This window comes from Eriocheir sinensis, chromosome 9 (assembly GCF_024679095.1).
Source record: "Eriocheir sinensis breed Jianghai 21 chromosome 9, ASM2467909v1, whole genome shotgun sequence".
NCBI classification, from domain to species: Eukaryota; Metazoa; Arthropoda; class Malacostraca; order Decapoda; family Varunidae; genus Eriocheir; species Eriocheir sinensis.
Window position 1 is genome coordinate 15045700 of NC_066517.1, and position 14313 is coordinate 15060012.

General features: G+C 39.0%; 2 protein-coding genes and 1 long non-coding RNA gene across 5 annotated transcripts in view; 2 read left to right on the plus strand and 1 right to left on the minus strand.

Moving 5' to 3' along the window:
• LOC126995942 (decapping and exoribonuclease protein-like) overlaps positions 1-13374 on the plus strand; it is a 32710-nt gene extending 19336 nt beyond the window's left edge. The window contains exons 1-7 of one of the 3 annotated variants that reach the window (XM_050855860.1): positions 7166-7237; positions 7656-7789; positions 7992-8099; positions 9911-10032; positions 10371-10578; positions 11819-11954; positions 12242-13374. In XM_050855860.1, the coding sequence (XP_050711817.1) occupies positions 7187-7237; positions 7656-7789; positions 7992-8099; positions 9911-10032; positions 10371-10578; positions 11819-11954; positions 12242-12469 (987 nt within the window). In that variant the 5' untranslated portion in view covers positions 7166-7186 and the 3' untranslated portion in view covers positions 12470-13374. Of the gene's footprint in view, positions 1-7165; positions 7238-7655; positions 7790-7991; positions 8100-9910; positions 10033-10370; positions 10579-11818; positions 11955-12241 lie in introns of those variants that run through there. The other 2 variants (XM_050855859.1, XM_050855858.1) reach the window with 2 other exon arrangements.
• The window catches only part of LOC126995944 (sphingolipid delta(4)-desaturase DES1-like), a 31265-nt gene that overhangs the window by 2762 nt on the left and 14190 nt on the right, over positions 1-14313 (minus strand). The window lies entirely within an intron of this gene.
• LOC126995946 (uncharacterized) lies at positions 508-7128 on the plus strand. Its single transcript, XR_007750845.1, has 3 exons — positions 508-675; positions 4457-4532; positions 7071-7128. It is a non-coding gene; the product is annotated as an uncharacterized LOC126995946 (long non-coding RNA).

Below are 14313 nucleotides of genomic sequence, written 5' to 3' on the forward strand. Positions count from 1 at the left end.
TTTCTATTTATAATTTACAAGTGGAAACTCATTTTGGGTAACGTACGTAAGAACACTAAACTATGGTTTCATTTGACATTGGCAAATTTTCTTACAAGAAAATGCCCTCCTAAAAGTGAAACATATAATCAACGTAAACCAAAAAATGAATTAGCCAAAAAGATCATGATATTTTCAAATCTGGTGGTGGGCACCCTGAATTACTGTACGTGCAACTGTGCATGTGTTACCCGCCCCTACGCCAGCACGTCGCCGTCTCGTCCGATACACGTCCCTTACGCGTTTCGCCAGCCTCGCATATCTCAGGCATGGCGTCACGGGCAGAGTGGCCAGCTACTGATTATTTGGTTCTCGATTCTCGAAGCACAACCGTGAACACGTGTCACTAACTTATAAACAATCAGGACTGCAATGATTAGCAAAGCAGCTGTGATGTGCATCGTGTTCAACAGATCCGCTAAAACATATAAAGTTAGTAAACGCATGCACAATTGGTAACCTTCTGTGTGTGTGTGTGTGTGTGTGTGTGCGCCACAGTACGTATTGGCGTTTTTCACTTGAGCACCAGAAAGCTGAGTATAGTGAGCGAACATCGTGTGGAGTGAATCGTGCAGGTCTGAAGCAAGTCTCGTGAACATGTCACGGCAGCGCCCCCAAGAAACCTATCGCCAAAGGGTAAAGTCTGAAGAATGTTTGTCATCAGCAATAGTTGTTCAGGTGGTTATCTTGGTGATGACTTCACTGTGCAAGCAGTTACGTAGATCCTTGCAGAAGCATAAGAATAGGCGAGATTCCACACACTTGCAAAGACGCCATCGTCCACCCAGAGGTGTCAGAAGGGGGCGGTTAAGCCGGTGACACTCCTGGTTTTGCTTTAGCACCCGATTATTGGCAGTGTGTTGGTAGGAAGTCAAGCACAAGAGCACCAACTTACAGATAAACAAGTCACACCAATCACTGGCACGTATCAGACGTTATCATTGATTTAATGGAATAGTCGATCGAGATGTCATCAGGAATAATTTTTGTCCGCTTATTCATCATTACTAATGTCGGATATGCATCAGGTGGTTAGGAAAACTAGGTACATAGGCCTTGCGCTTTTTTAATGTTTTCCATTATACTGATTTACTGCTGTGGTACTGATTGTTTTTATCAGACCTGAACAAAAGTAAATCGCAATGCCCAAACTGAATAAAGTCTACCTAACCCTTTCGCCCACAATACTTAATACTAAGCGTTATAAGAAGTCGAGGCGAAATATCACGACGTAGTACCGTAAAGCATTCCAGAATGCTGTATTTCGCTCTGCGGTGCATAATAAATAACACACACACACACACACACACACACACATATATATATATATATATATATATATATAATATATATATATATATATATATATATATATATATATATATATATATATAATATATATATATATATATATATATATATATATATATATATATATATCGTGTGTGTGTGTGTGTGTGTACACACACACGTACAATTACCGATCTTGCAAGTAAAGTGGCTTTCCGGAACATGCAGTGAGTGACCTTGAACAAAATAGTATTGACTGCCCCCCACCCCCCCACCACCAACACCTAGCTACAGGTCGTGAAGTGAAACGCAGCAACCGCTGTTGTAGGCTACAGCTCCATGCAGACAACTTATGCTGGAGACAGAGTTATACACTGCAGCGCGCGTCCCCCATCTCCCTGCATTATACAGAGTATAAAGCTCCTCTCCCACCTCGGCGAGAGTGGGGAAGATGGTCACAATGTGTCAAGAAATCCTAATCGTGGGTATTCGTGATCAAAATCTTGTCCATTCGTGACCAGTGTCACCGATATGTCGCACGAGGTGAAAATTTGTCGTGGGGAGCCACGACGTTTTCATGCTGTATGAAAACGTCGTGGACCACCACGATTTTGCATCGACAAGAAGGCGATGTCGTCGATTACCCGGTGTGTAAACCGCGTATGATCGCCGACATCGGCGAGGCGTCGCACAGTGGTCCAAAACGCCAAATTCCTGGCCAAAAACCTACGGATTTGAAAACGGGGGTTTCGCGCAACTGTTATATGATTTATCATTATTATTATTATTATCATCATTAGTAGTAGTAGTTGTAGTATCATTTTTATTATTAGTAGTAGTATCATTATTATTAGCAGTATCATTATTATTATTATTAGTAGTAGTAGTAGTAGTAGTATCATCATTAGCATTACCATTATTATTGTTTTTATTTAAGTAAATCCCATTGTGATACTTGAATAATTCAAAGAATTAATGTCATCATTATAAGGTTTCATATTAAAAGAAAATTTTGCTCTGTTGAATGTTTTTTTTAAGAGGTAAATTACACAAGTCTACCTTACATGATACATTTTCTTCAATTGCATTAATGCTTCTGTATTTCAGGAGTAACATAATCATTTATTTCTCTTTTCGAAATCTTTGTCTCCCTTCACAATATTTAAATTTCTGTCTATGAATCTCACTTTCTTGCGTCATATATATATATATATATATATATATATATATATATATATATATATATATATATATATATATATATATATATTCATGTTGCTGTTCCGGTAGAAAATTCTAAATGAAAAGACACCAACCCTGTCGTAATGGGATTTGTTTACGCAGAGCTCATCAACGACTGAACGTGTTGACGTTTGGTGTGTTCTCTGAAGAAAACGGAAAGGCCGCGGTAAATTTAAATCATGGCAGCGGCTGCTTAAGGGAAAGTCTGAGTGAAATTGGTATGTTTTTTGAAGGGGCACCCAAGAGCAGCTAATTTTTGCATATGTTGTTCCTATATATTTGTCCTACAAGGCTGTAAGTAGTACATCATTGAATATGCTAGAATCTGTTTTGTATATGGCCTGTATCAAAAACATTTTATATCAATATTGATACAATGTATCATTGAAATTCACACTGTCGACGAAATGGAAGAGTAGGGCGTGTTTACGTTCAAGATTTCATTGCCGTATATAATAAAACAAAACAAAAACTACAGCCGTTTTTAAATTTTAAGGAAATTCATTTTTGTCGTGCAGTTCATTAACATGGTGAAATTCTCCCGAAAACCTTCTGAAATTGTCGTAAATAATGCATATCAGCTCCTCAGTTCCATTATACGGTAATAGCATTACTCTTATTTTTGGCCGGAAAATGACGCTTATGGACCACTGCGTCGGCGAAAAAAAAAAAAAAAAAAAAACTTTGAGATGTCGTAAGGTAATACGGCTAGGCGTCGGCGATGCATCGGCGAAGCTAATACGACATAACCTAGGTAAACCGTACGATACGTACCGAGTTGTGCGAACTCAGAGGAATCACGTCGTGCCTCCTGCGCCGATGCATTCGTCGGCACATACATCGTCGACAGCACGCCGCCATCGTAACCTTTATCGCCGTTGTATGGCCGTTAAATGAAGTAGCGTATAAACAGTTGCTTGCACTTATTTCCCTTCAACTCCTTAGTACTCAGCTATTTTTTGTCGCACCACTTTTTTTTAAGCAGATCCTAAATCGCATGATATTCTGATTATGATGGTGTAGAGTACGTCCCAAGGTAAAAATATAAAGGGTCAAAATCACCTCCGAACTTAGGTTGTGCCATGACGGCGTTCATTTACCTTGGATTTTTGTTTACTCAGACTCCCTGCTCTTGCACAAAGACAACTGACAGGATGCACAGCATTACTGAAGGGACGCACAGATCTACAACCTGCCATCACGGCGCAGCTTGTGTTCAGAGGCGATATTGACCTTCTGTATATTTCTACTTCGAGACGTACCCTAAACCATCAGAATCAGATCAGCATGCAGAGTTAGGATGCGTTTAAAAAAGTGATGCGACAAAAAAATACTTGGATACTAAGGAGTTGAAGGGGTGCAAGAAAATGTTTAAGAGCTAGTTCATTTGACTGATTTTCGTGTATTTGTTTTTGCATTATTGTTACAAATTTATGGCTAGTATGATGCAGAATTATCTCAGGAAGATGATGTTGGTCTCAGTTTTTCTTTATAATGAATTGTGGGGTCAGGATACCGGGTGGGAGTGAGGCGTGTGAAGTCATCAATTTTGGATGAACTGTGTAGCCTACACTCGTGGCCACCAGCCCACGTAGTATGTAAGTCTGTGGCTGGAAGTGTTGTGAAGTTAATTGATAACCATTAATAGGTATTTTTGTGCTCATATCTGATTCTGAACAGCAGGTGGCACCCTTGTTCGCTGAAGAAAATAGTAATCCATAAATAAGAAAAAGATGTTAACGTTAATTTCATAGATTTAGCCTTTTCTATCAGTAGATAATATAGAGGAGGGTCAGGGGGACCTGACACTAATGGTAGGGAGATTGTGGTAACAGGGTCAACGGTGCTACCATCGGTCTATGGTGCTACACTTTTGTTCTTACAGGGCGATGAAAACTTGTTTGAGCGAGGACGAGGGTGGGGGCGACGAAGCAGCGCTGCAGAGCATGACTTCAGTGAGGGTAAGTGTTAACATTTTTTTTTATCATACCACGCCTAGAAAATGGCAAGATTATTCAGTTAAATTAAACTTCATATGTTTATCTTTATATTTTTCATTGATTTTTAGCATTAGCAGCAGATGCTGATATAGAAATTAAGTTTAAGGATAAATGCCTTCACCTGGAGGCCACTGGGCAATGGTTGGTGGGGTTGTTTGTACTTCCCATTAATCATAGCACGCATTGGACAGTCTGGATTCCTTCAACAAATGCCCTCCTTCAGATATTCTAATGAATATCCAGAAAGGCATTTATAATATTATTTGGTAGGCGGTGGCTGAGTGGTTAGCGTGCGGGCGTAGCATTCACGGCGCTATGGACAACGTCGTTTCGAATTCCCACTCTACTACCTGGGATTTTTCAGTCATCGCCGAGTGGCCTAAGACTACCCACATGCTGTCCAGAAGACCACCCATCAACCTGGACTCTAAAAGAAACCGTCCGAGTGAATCAAGAATGAGTTCCAGGGGGCAGCATGAGCCAAGCATAACTGGCGTCACTATAGAAAAATTGCCTGCACCGTAATGGGCTTGGGCCAACCACCAGGCCCCCGATGAAAGCCTACCGGCGCTACAGGCATAGATGTAAAAAAAAGAAGAAAAAAAAATCTATATATATATATATATATATATATATATATATATATATATATATATATATATATATAAAATATATATATATTTATATATATATATATATATATATATATATATATATATATATATATATATATATATATATATATATATATATATATATATATATATATATATATATATATATATATATATATATATATATATATATATATATATATATATATATATATATATATATATATATATATATATATATATATATATATATGTCTAACAAAGTCCCGGATACTACCTCTCGAGGAAACTGTGTGGTAGGCAGCCGCAACGGACACTATTCCGTGCGCAAGTGTATGCTGGTTTGTGGTTCATGGAAGGGGCAGGCCCGGCAGGGAGAGGAAGGCAACAGGGCATTCCTGAGGTGGCACCTTCGCCATGTAGACGGGCCTTCTTTCCCATGGCCTTATTACAGCATTTGATACTATTTTATCGTTAGCGAAGTAAGGGTAGTAAACTATCCAAACATGATTGGAAAAAAAATAGCAAGTTTACGGAGATGGAGTGCCACAAGAGGGAAAACTACCTCATTGTGCTGTGGTAATCTCCTTGAAATGGTAATATCATAGAGAGAGAGAGAGAGAGAGAGAGAGAGAGAGAGAGAGAGAGAGAGAGAGAGAGAGAGAGAGAGAATTGAAAACATTATTGTATGTACCAAACTCAGAACTGAAAACGTTAATGTATGTATCAAACTAATGCTAAGTGAATGTAAATAGTCAGTAATCCTTGGAAAAAGTCAGCAAGAAAGTAGCTCAGTGGTCTGTAATAGAAGAGAAACACCCTGTAGTAGTCTATTTTGTTCATTACGATAAACACAGGTATGAAGTCCATTTGGGTGGGGCCTGCACTCACAGAATCTACTGGCCACAGCACTGCCAAACCTCACCTTAATTATTGGAACAAGGGCAGCTGTCGCCTCCACCTCCGTCACATTGTAAATTAGTTCTTTCTCCCGTCTATGCAGCACACAAGAGAGTTGGAGTTGCTGGCACTTGTTAAGGAATTTATAAGTTGATTGCTGTAATTCTGAAAAGCCACACATTCAGCACTACATAGCCATATTTAATGTGAACAGAATAATTAATGCACAAATTCAAACACTAGTAAGCAGATGGCATTTGAGATAATAATGTAATGGGGGTGATGCGGCAGGGCTGTGGAGAGTCTCGGGCCCCACACTAACAGACTTCATATTTGTGTCGGACTGTATTACCTTATGTCTGGTCAGATATGAGGGTTTGTTCACAATAGATGATATATATATATATATATATATATATATATATATATATATATATATATATATATATATATATATATATATATATAAGTAGACAAGTTTTTATGACTGGTGTCTTTTCCATGTAAATAGTTAGTTTGAACTATGTAATGCAAATTAAACTTTCAGTGACTGACTAAATTACACCTAAATGAAAACTGTCCAAGGCATTTCAAGCTTAGAGTGATTCACTAAAATACAGCTACATCAAAACTATAGAAAAGTTGCACCTCAATATCCTTACTGTTATTTTCCTAAACAGATGACAACAATATAGGTGCCTGCAGAACTATGAGGTGGTGGAGGTAGAAGGGCTAAAGTGAAATATAGCTCCAAATGGTGAGGTACAGTATAGCACATAATAAGCAACTCTGTATTATATAACCTTATAGTATGCAAAGTAGCCTTAGTGGACAGTGGTGACCATGGTGCTGTTACCTTACCTTTCAAGACTACTGGTTACGGAGATGGCACTAGCTGGAGCAGGGATTATTTAACTATCCTTTCCGAATGGTTGTGAAGGAGATGATAGACTGGCTTCAGTGTTCAATCAAGTGCTTATTCCAGACTGCTTCATCATACTGCACTTCAAGAAGTATGAGGGGGAGGCCCCACCACTGCCCCGCCTACAGTGCTGGGGTCGTTCTCTGTGGACAGCGAAGAACATTCTATATGACAACTCCATGATGCCCGTATTGAGCCAAAAGTACATTCCAGATGGCGAATTTATGCAGGCAAGACACGAGTGGTAAAGGGGCATCCTGGGCATGTTTTGAGTAGTTTGCTGTGCTTAGGTCACCTATCTGCTCATCCTGCTTGATGAGCAACTTAGGAAACAAGGGGTGGTTATGTTAATGGGGTTTTACTTACCACAGAGTCAAGGGCCAATTAAACAGAAGGGGATAAGGACCAAGGCAAACTGCAGCTTAGTGTATGCCCCCACTTTACTTCTACAATAGACTCATCATAGTTTTGCGGGGTTTTGTCATAAATGATTATAATAATTAAAATAATAAACTGCATTACAGCTAAAGCATTCATTATTTACCATTAAACTCATTAGTATGTAAAAAGTTTTTTCGAAGACTCATCATTCCACACATTCATGTTAGTAAAACAAGCACCAGTGCCATATGGCTTCCACTTTTACAGGTGGATATGGACCTCAATCGGGGATGGCATAAAGTCAATAGCTTCACAGGAACGTCAGCTGATGGCTTCAGACATCTCCTTCAGTGGATTCTTAAAAATCAGGAAAATGTTAGAGCCAAAGACTCATCAGACAGGTTAGTGGTGGTCACCCTACCCAGCAATGGGCTACAGTATGCTTGATTTTACTGTAAACTTCAACTGGAAAAATGTGTTTAGGAATATAAGTGGTCACATATATCCTGTATATCTGCATGAAATTAGTAAATTAAAAAAAAATTGTGATAGTTCAATGTGTAATTTTGTGTCATCCGCATGGAACTCGTGATGTGTCTACAGACTGGCGGCTGATTTTGTGTGTTCAAGGAGAATGCTGAAACAAATTATGCAGGCCCCGTATACACATGCAAAGCACCAGAATGCTGCGTGGAATATATTAGCCAAAGAGTGAGTAGATATGGTTCACTTGAGCATGGTAAGGATTTCTGTCAATATTATACAATATTATAATTGGACCAAATATATATATATATATATATATATATATATATATATATATATATATATATATATATATATATATATATATATATATATATATATATATATATATATATTTATATATACATACACGCAGTAATACCTCGGTTTACGAGTGCCTTAGTTTATGAGTCTTTTGATTCACAAGCAAAAGAGATTAAATAAAAATGCCTTGGTTTACGAGCGGTGACTTGGTGTACGAGCATCCTGTTCGTACAAGTCGAAGACGTGAGCATGGATTCCCCTTGTTTGGGGCAAGACGAGAGTGCTCAAAGCAGAAAAATTTGGAATGGGGTCTCAAGTTGGTGTCACACTGGGCCTTTTTCCCCCAACTGCATTGGTGGTAGGCACATCTGGAACCCCAACTTTTCTGGGTGTGTGTCACATATGACCAAGGTCAGTTGCCCATATCCACAACGTAAACAAGCCAGTCACCCTGTTTCCACAAGGTGCCGTTTGCAAAAGTAAGTGCTGTTGTGGCTTATGTTGCTGTTACTCAAATTATCAACTTGTTGCTGTAGTTAAATGGAAGGAAAAAGCAGTTGTGGGTACAATAATGACTTCAAAGAAGCGAGGACAGGAGTGTTTTGTTTACCCACACCAAAAACTCACTTCCGGTTAGGTGTATGGGCAACCACGGTTGCTCCTAGCTCCAACGGTTGGAGGAAAATGCCCAATGTGACACTGCCTTCAGTTTGCATTGTACACTCCCAGAGGTAGCACCTGTGCGTTCGTGTCTGCTTATGCTTGTGCTCTAGTGTGCTATCTTTGTGTTTTCAGAACTATATTACTTTTTTTTTTTGGGGGGGGGGGGATATACCCCAATGGAGGAAGGCGGTGCATGCCGCGCAACCCCCCAGACGGCTGGTAGAGAGATACTCAATTCTTTTTCAAGGAGGAGGCCCAACAACGGGGCTGAGGGTGTCGGAAAAAGCCCACCTTTCCACCCCCATGGTAACTGATAGGTCTCGAACCCATGCCTTAGCACCCCGCCGAAGCGCAAGTCAGAGACTCTACCACGGGACCACGGGAGCCCCCCAACTATATTACTGTATTACTTTATTATTTATATATTATACTATATTATTTATAGTATTTATATTTATATTATTATACAAAATTATTTATATTATTTATCATTGCATAGTAAAATTACTTTTATTCTGTATAAAATAACATGTAAAATGATTTTTGTTAATAGATTTTGGGATATGGGATGCATTAATGGGATTCACATTAATTTAAATGGGGAAATTCGATTTGGTTTACAAGTCTTGGTTTGCGAGCAAAATTCCAGAACGAATTAAACTCGTAAACCAAGGTATGACTACTTTAAAATGGAAAGATTGATAGTAGTACAAACCTAAACGTGGCCAAGTTACTATGATGATGCCAAGTATATTAAAAGGACATCTGTAGGCTATTCATGAAAGCAATCAAGACTCACTCATTCACAATGATGTTGAGAATAAGTGCATCGAGGATTATTTAAAGGTAACGGTAACATTTTACATTTTCAGAAATACCCTCCAAAAATCTGAACAATTCAATAATCCAAATGCCCTCTGGTCTATTGCTATTTGGATTATATTATTGGACTTTCACTGTAAACAGCTTTCCTATGTATAAGTTCCCTTTTGTGCAACTCAAGAAATTTATAGAACTTTAGGTTTGTAGTTGTCCATTACTCTGATGCCTTTTGTTATTCCCTCTGCCAGATTCAAAGGAACAATATACTTGACAAGTCTGGTTCCAAAGGAGGAGAAACACAAGGAGAAGCAGGGAGCCAGCAGCCTCATGGAGATTTATGGCCACAAGTTTGAGCAGTACATGACAGGAGGTATGGACAGCTGTAGCACAGGATGGTGATATACTTCATGGCATCTGAGGTCATACTCAAAGAACTTACAAATATGTACTTGTCATAATGAGTTGGGTGAAGGAATTCAAAAGCATTTAAAATAAAAAATAAAAATACCTAGCAATAAGATTGGACTGAAGGCATTTGAAATTATTAAAGTACAAAAATAAAGTTGAAATAAGTTTTACACACAAAAAAGCTGAATTAAAGTTTAAGATTCCACTGTTGTGGTAGATTCGTAAAATGCAGTCAAGTATAACAAAGATATAATTAAATGGCCTCTGTCATCCAAACTTACTTACTTCATAACTCCTTAGGGGATCCTGATGATGTCATGGAAACTGACTGTCAGTTCCGGTGTGTGCTGCAGCTGCACTTGAACGAGATGTCGCTGCTCTTTGCCCCAGACATAGATGCAGTGGACCCAACACGCCACAAGGAAGACTTTAAGGACCTGAACAGTTTTCTGAGACTGAAAGCAAAGCTGGAATCAACCACATCATTTACAGATTATAACTACAGGAAGTAAACATTCATTGCTTGTGCTGTAACATTCATCATGATATACCTCGCTACATCATAACTGTCTTCCACACTAAGGAGAGTAACAGCTCAAAATAAAGCTTCTCTCAATCTAGCTATAAACCCTTTTCTGTCTGGAAATTCCTCTTGCAGGGCTGACCAAAACAGAAATCTCTGGTTCTCAGTGCATATTTGCTCCCTATTTGTAACATCCACTCCTTCATTCCTGCCTCCATCTTTTCCTCAGTCCACCATATAGGTGGACTCTGTCATCCCTTGGCCTTTATATTTGACTCAAATCGTCTTCACATAAACAGAATTCTGCATGCTCAAGACATGCTCAGCCCTCCTCAGTACTTTTGCCTAACCCACTTTACAACACATTCTACACCTCTTGCTCTGACATTCACACCAAATCTGATTTACACCCCTTATATACTCTTCATCATCCCATCTTCTTCAGCCAAATGCTCTCCTGAAGTAACTTATTTATGCTATATATTTCCTTGCCAATTGAGAATATTCCATATCTATGTTTCAGAGTAATAGGATAAGGTTGGTAGAACTATACTATTCCTTAAAATCTTCTTTACCTCAATTTTACATAACCTCTCATGATCATGATGATAAACCCTTCACTGGCCTCTCCCTCCATGCTCCCATCTCAAACCTGGGCTATTTTTTTTCATTTAGTGTCATGCATAAGGGATTATTGGTATGCCTACTCATGCACTGAAAAGCAATCGCGATCCTTATACGCTAAAAGTATTGTCCAAACTGGGGTCTACGTACCCCTGGGGGTACGCAGCATTGATCAAAGGGGTACATGAAAAGACGATGAACACACACACACACACACACACACACACACACACACACACACACAGTAGAAACTTCCCATATTCTATGAAGGAAAAGAGAGAGGGAGGGACAGGTACCTATATGAAGGACGCGTAATGAACGTGTACCTAAATATAATATATAATATAATATAGTTGAGTTTAATCAGCCATGGGGGTACAAAACAGTTAGGGAAGGTAATAAAGGGTACAATTGCTGAAAAAGTTTGGACAACACTGCACTAAAAGATGTATGTAGCATGGAGACTAGCAGCAGTGCACATGAATTCTGAAACCACAAATAATATCGTAAAAGCTGAGAAATTTGGTTCACTGAACAAGTGTGATTATGAAAGAAAAATATATATGCCATGCCAGTTAGTTATTGCATTCTTTTGCTGCAGGTATACCCTGAACAATTGGTGGATTGAAAACAAGTTAACAGGTGTCCCAAGGCTTCTGGTAGGCAAAAGGAACCGTGATGGAGTGGTGCATACACTGCAGATGCTACAAACAGACGACATGCCTGCTTTGGCTGAGGTGAGGATACAATGTTTTCCTGTATTGTCAACAACATTGTTTATTTTTTTATATTTTTTTAAGATGAGTAGGACCAGACCAGAGCAGCTGACTCAGGATATTTATGTACGTATTAAGGATATCTATATGTTAGTAGTGAAGTGCCTATGTGATCCAGGATTGGCATTTCACATGAGGGACTGCCTGAGTTTGTCATTTGTAAAAACTGGTAAAAAACTTGGATAACTTCAAATATTTACATTCCTGAAAAATCCTCAGTAGGATACTGACTCTTTGTCCCTCCCCAGGGGAAGTGGGAACCATCCGTATGCATCAATGTTTTGGACAAGTTCCTCAATTTTGTCAAAAGAAGGGTGGTTGCAGAACCTGACGTGGTTCATCACTTTGAGAAGTCTGCTATGGCGATCCACCACTACCGCGATCCCAACCTGGAAGACATCCTACCCAACTGGTACAAACAGAAGCTCTTCAGCACACAAGATGAAGAGAGTGACTGCAGCAGTGGTAGTAGCTAAAGAACACAGGATATCATGTCTCATATAAGCAGCCTTGAGAGCCAAGCCCCAAGAAACAAGAAAGTGCTGTTGATCAGGGGAGTGGACTCCATCATATAATCCACTGTTGCCCAAGAGCCTTGCTTTGGCTGTGTCTGCTACACCATCACTGGCAACCCAAAAGGGTTCCATACCCTGTCAAGAGGTTTAAGACCTTACAGCGGCTATTAAATTTACAAGGATTTTGTGTGTTCAGTTTATCCTTTTTTTCCCCTCAAATAAATTGTTAGTTTTTTTTTTTCATGTATACTTGATTCAGCTTTGGCTGGAGAGGAGGAACTTTGATGATCTAAATAATAAATCAGGGATATCTTCAAATAAAGGCCATTAATCTCAGACCTATGATAGATTGTGGGGAATTATTCAGCATTGGTGACTGTGTAGTGGACCCAGTCAGTGTTAGGGTCAAGACAAGAGAATGAGTGAATATGTAGTATAACCCAATTCACTTGGTAATTATTTTCTCCTATATTGTACTTTCATTATATTCATATATATGTAAGATTATTCTCTTCATTGCTTTTGCTTAATGATCATAATTACAGTGATTATGACAAGAATATAAACTTAATGCCTTATATGAAGTCATTCAAGTTTTGTTAAATCTTCTAGTGTTGCCAACCTTCCTGTTCATGCATCTTGTTAACAAAAACAATGCTTCATGTTCATCACTAGGAGGAACTGCCTCAGAACTGTCAAGGAACTTCTTGGTAGGAACTTGATTTGAAATAACTCTGTTTCTGATGAGCATTGCTTCAGCTTACCCAGCATGATGGATCTGCACTAGCTAGTCATGGCAATGCAAGATAATATTGATGTTCTTTAAGCAGATAAAATTAATACTGAATAAAATGCCCAATCCTTCATTTAACAATATATTTTATTTCAAATCCAATGTTATTTTAGTTTTTAAAAAATTATACATTATTTTTCTTTAAAGTTTTAATAAAACCAACTTCCTGTTAAGCAGGGTAACTGTGACAAGGACCCCCTCGGCAGCAGCAGACCACTGGTGTGTGAAAAATAGAAAGGAAAAGATGGGGATCAGCAGACTTAATGGTGTATATGCCCAAGTTGTGCAGCAAACATAAGTAACTTTAGAGAAACTGTATTAACACAGTGAAAAATGCTGCCCTGACTTTTAGTCAGAAGGCCCGGGTTTGATTTCTGGCACTCCGTGGTGTTCATTTGGGATAAGTAACTTATGGATGGTTAGAGGGAGTAACTGTGCTACAAGTACAGATCCCTTAATCCTTACCTTACAAAGTTTTGCCTCAAACCTTAGCCTGCCACATTCTGGCCCACAATAGCAGGGGACATTTTATTCAATCTCCATCTCCCTAAATAGATCTATCCCTACAACTTAACACAAGTGAGCTCAGCTCATACCAGCCAAGGGGACCAGATGGCATAGTGAGTATGGTGACCTGCTCATGACCAAGAGGTTGTGAGTGCAATCCCAGCTCAGAGCAGCATCTTAGTGAGAGGTAGTGCTCTCCTGTAATCCAAATACAGCAACATGGTCTTAGCTGCCAAGCTCGGGAAGATTCTTAGAATTCAATGCCAGTTATCACTTGTATAGCAAGCCCTACTTGTATCTGTATCACATATATGCTCCTTATCCCTGGTGATGGTACAAGTTGGTGAATGAGTCACTGGCCATAATACAACCCCAAAAATAGTCTGAGCTGAAAAGTGTTACAGGTCTCCCTTGATTTACAATCAGGTTATGTTCCTGAAGATCTGATTGCATATGGAAATATTGTAAATTGAGTCCTATATGTAATGGGTCTACCTTAACTCAT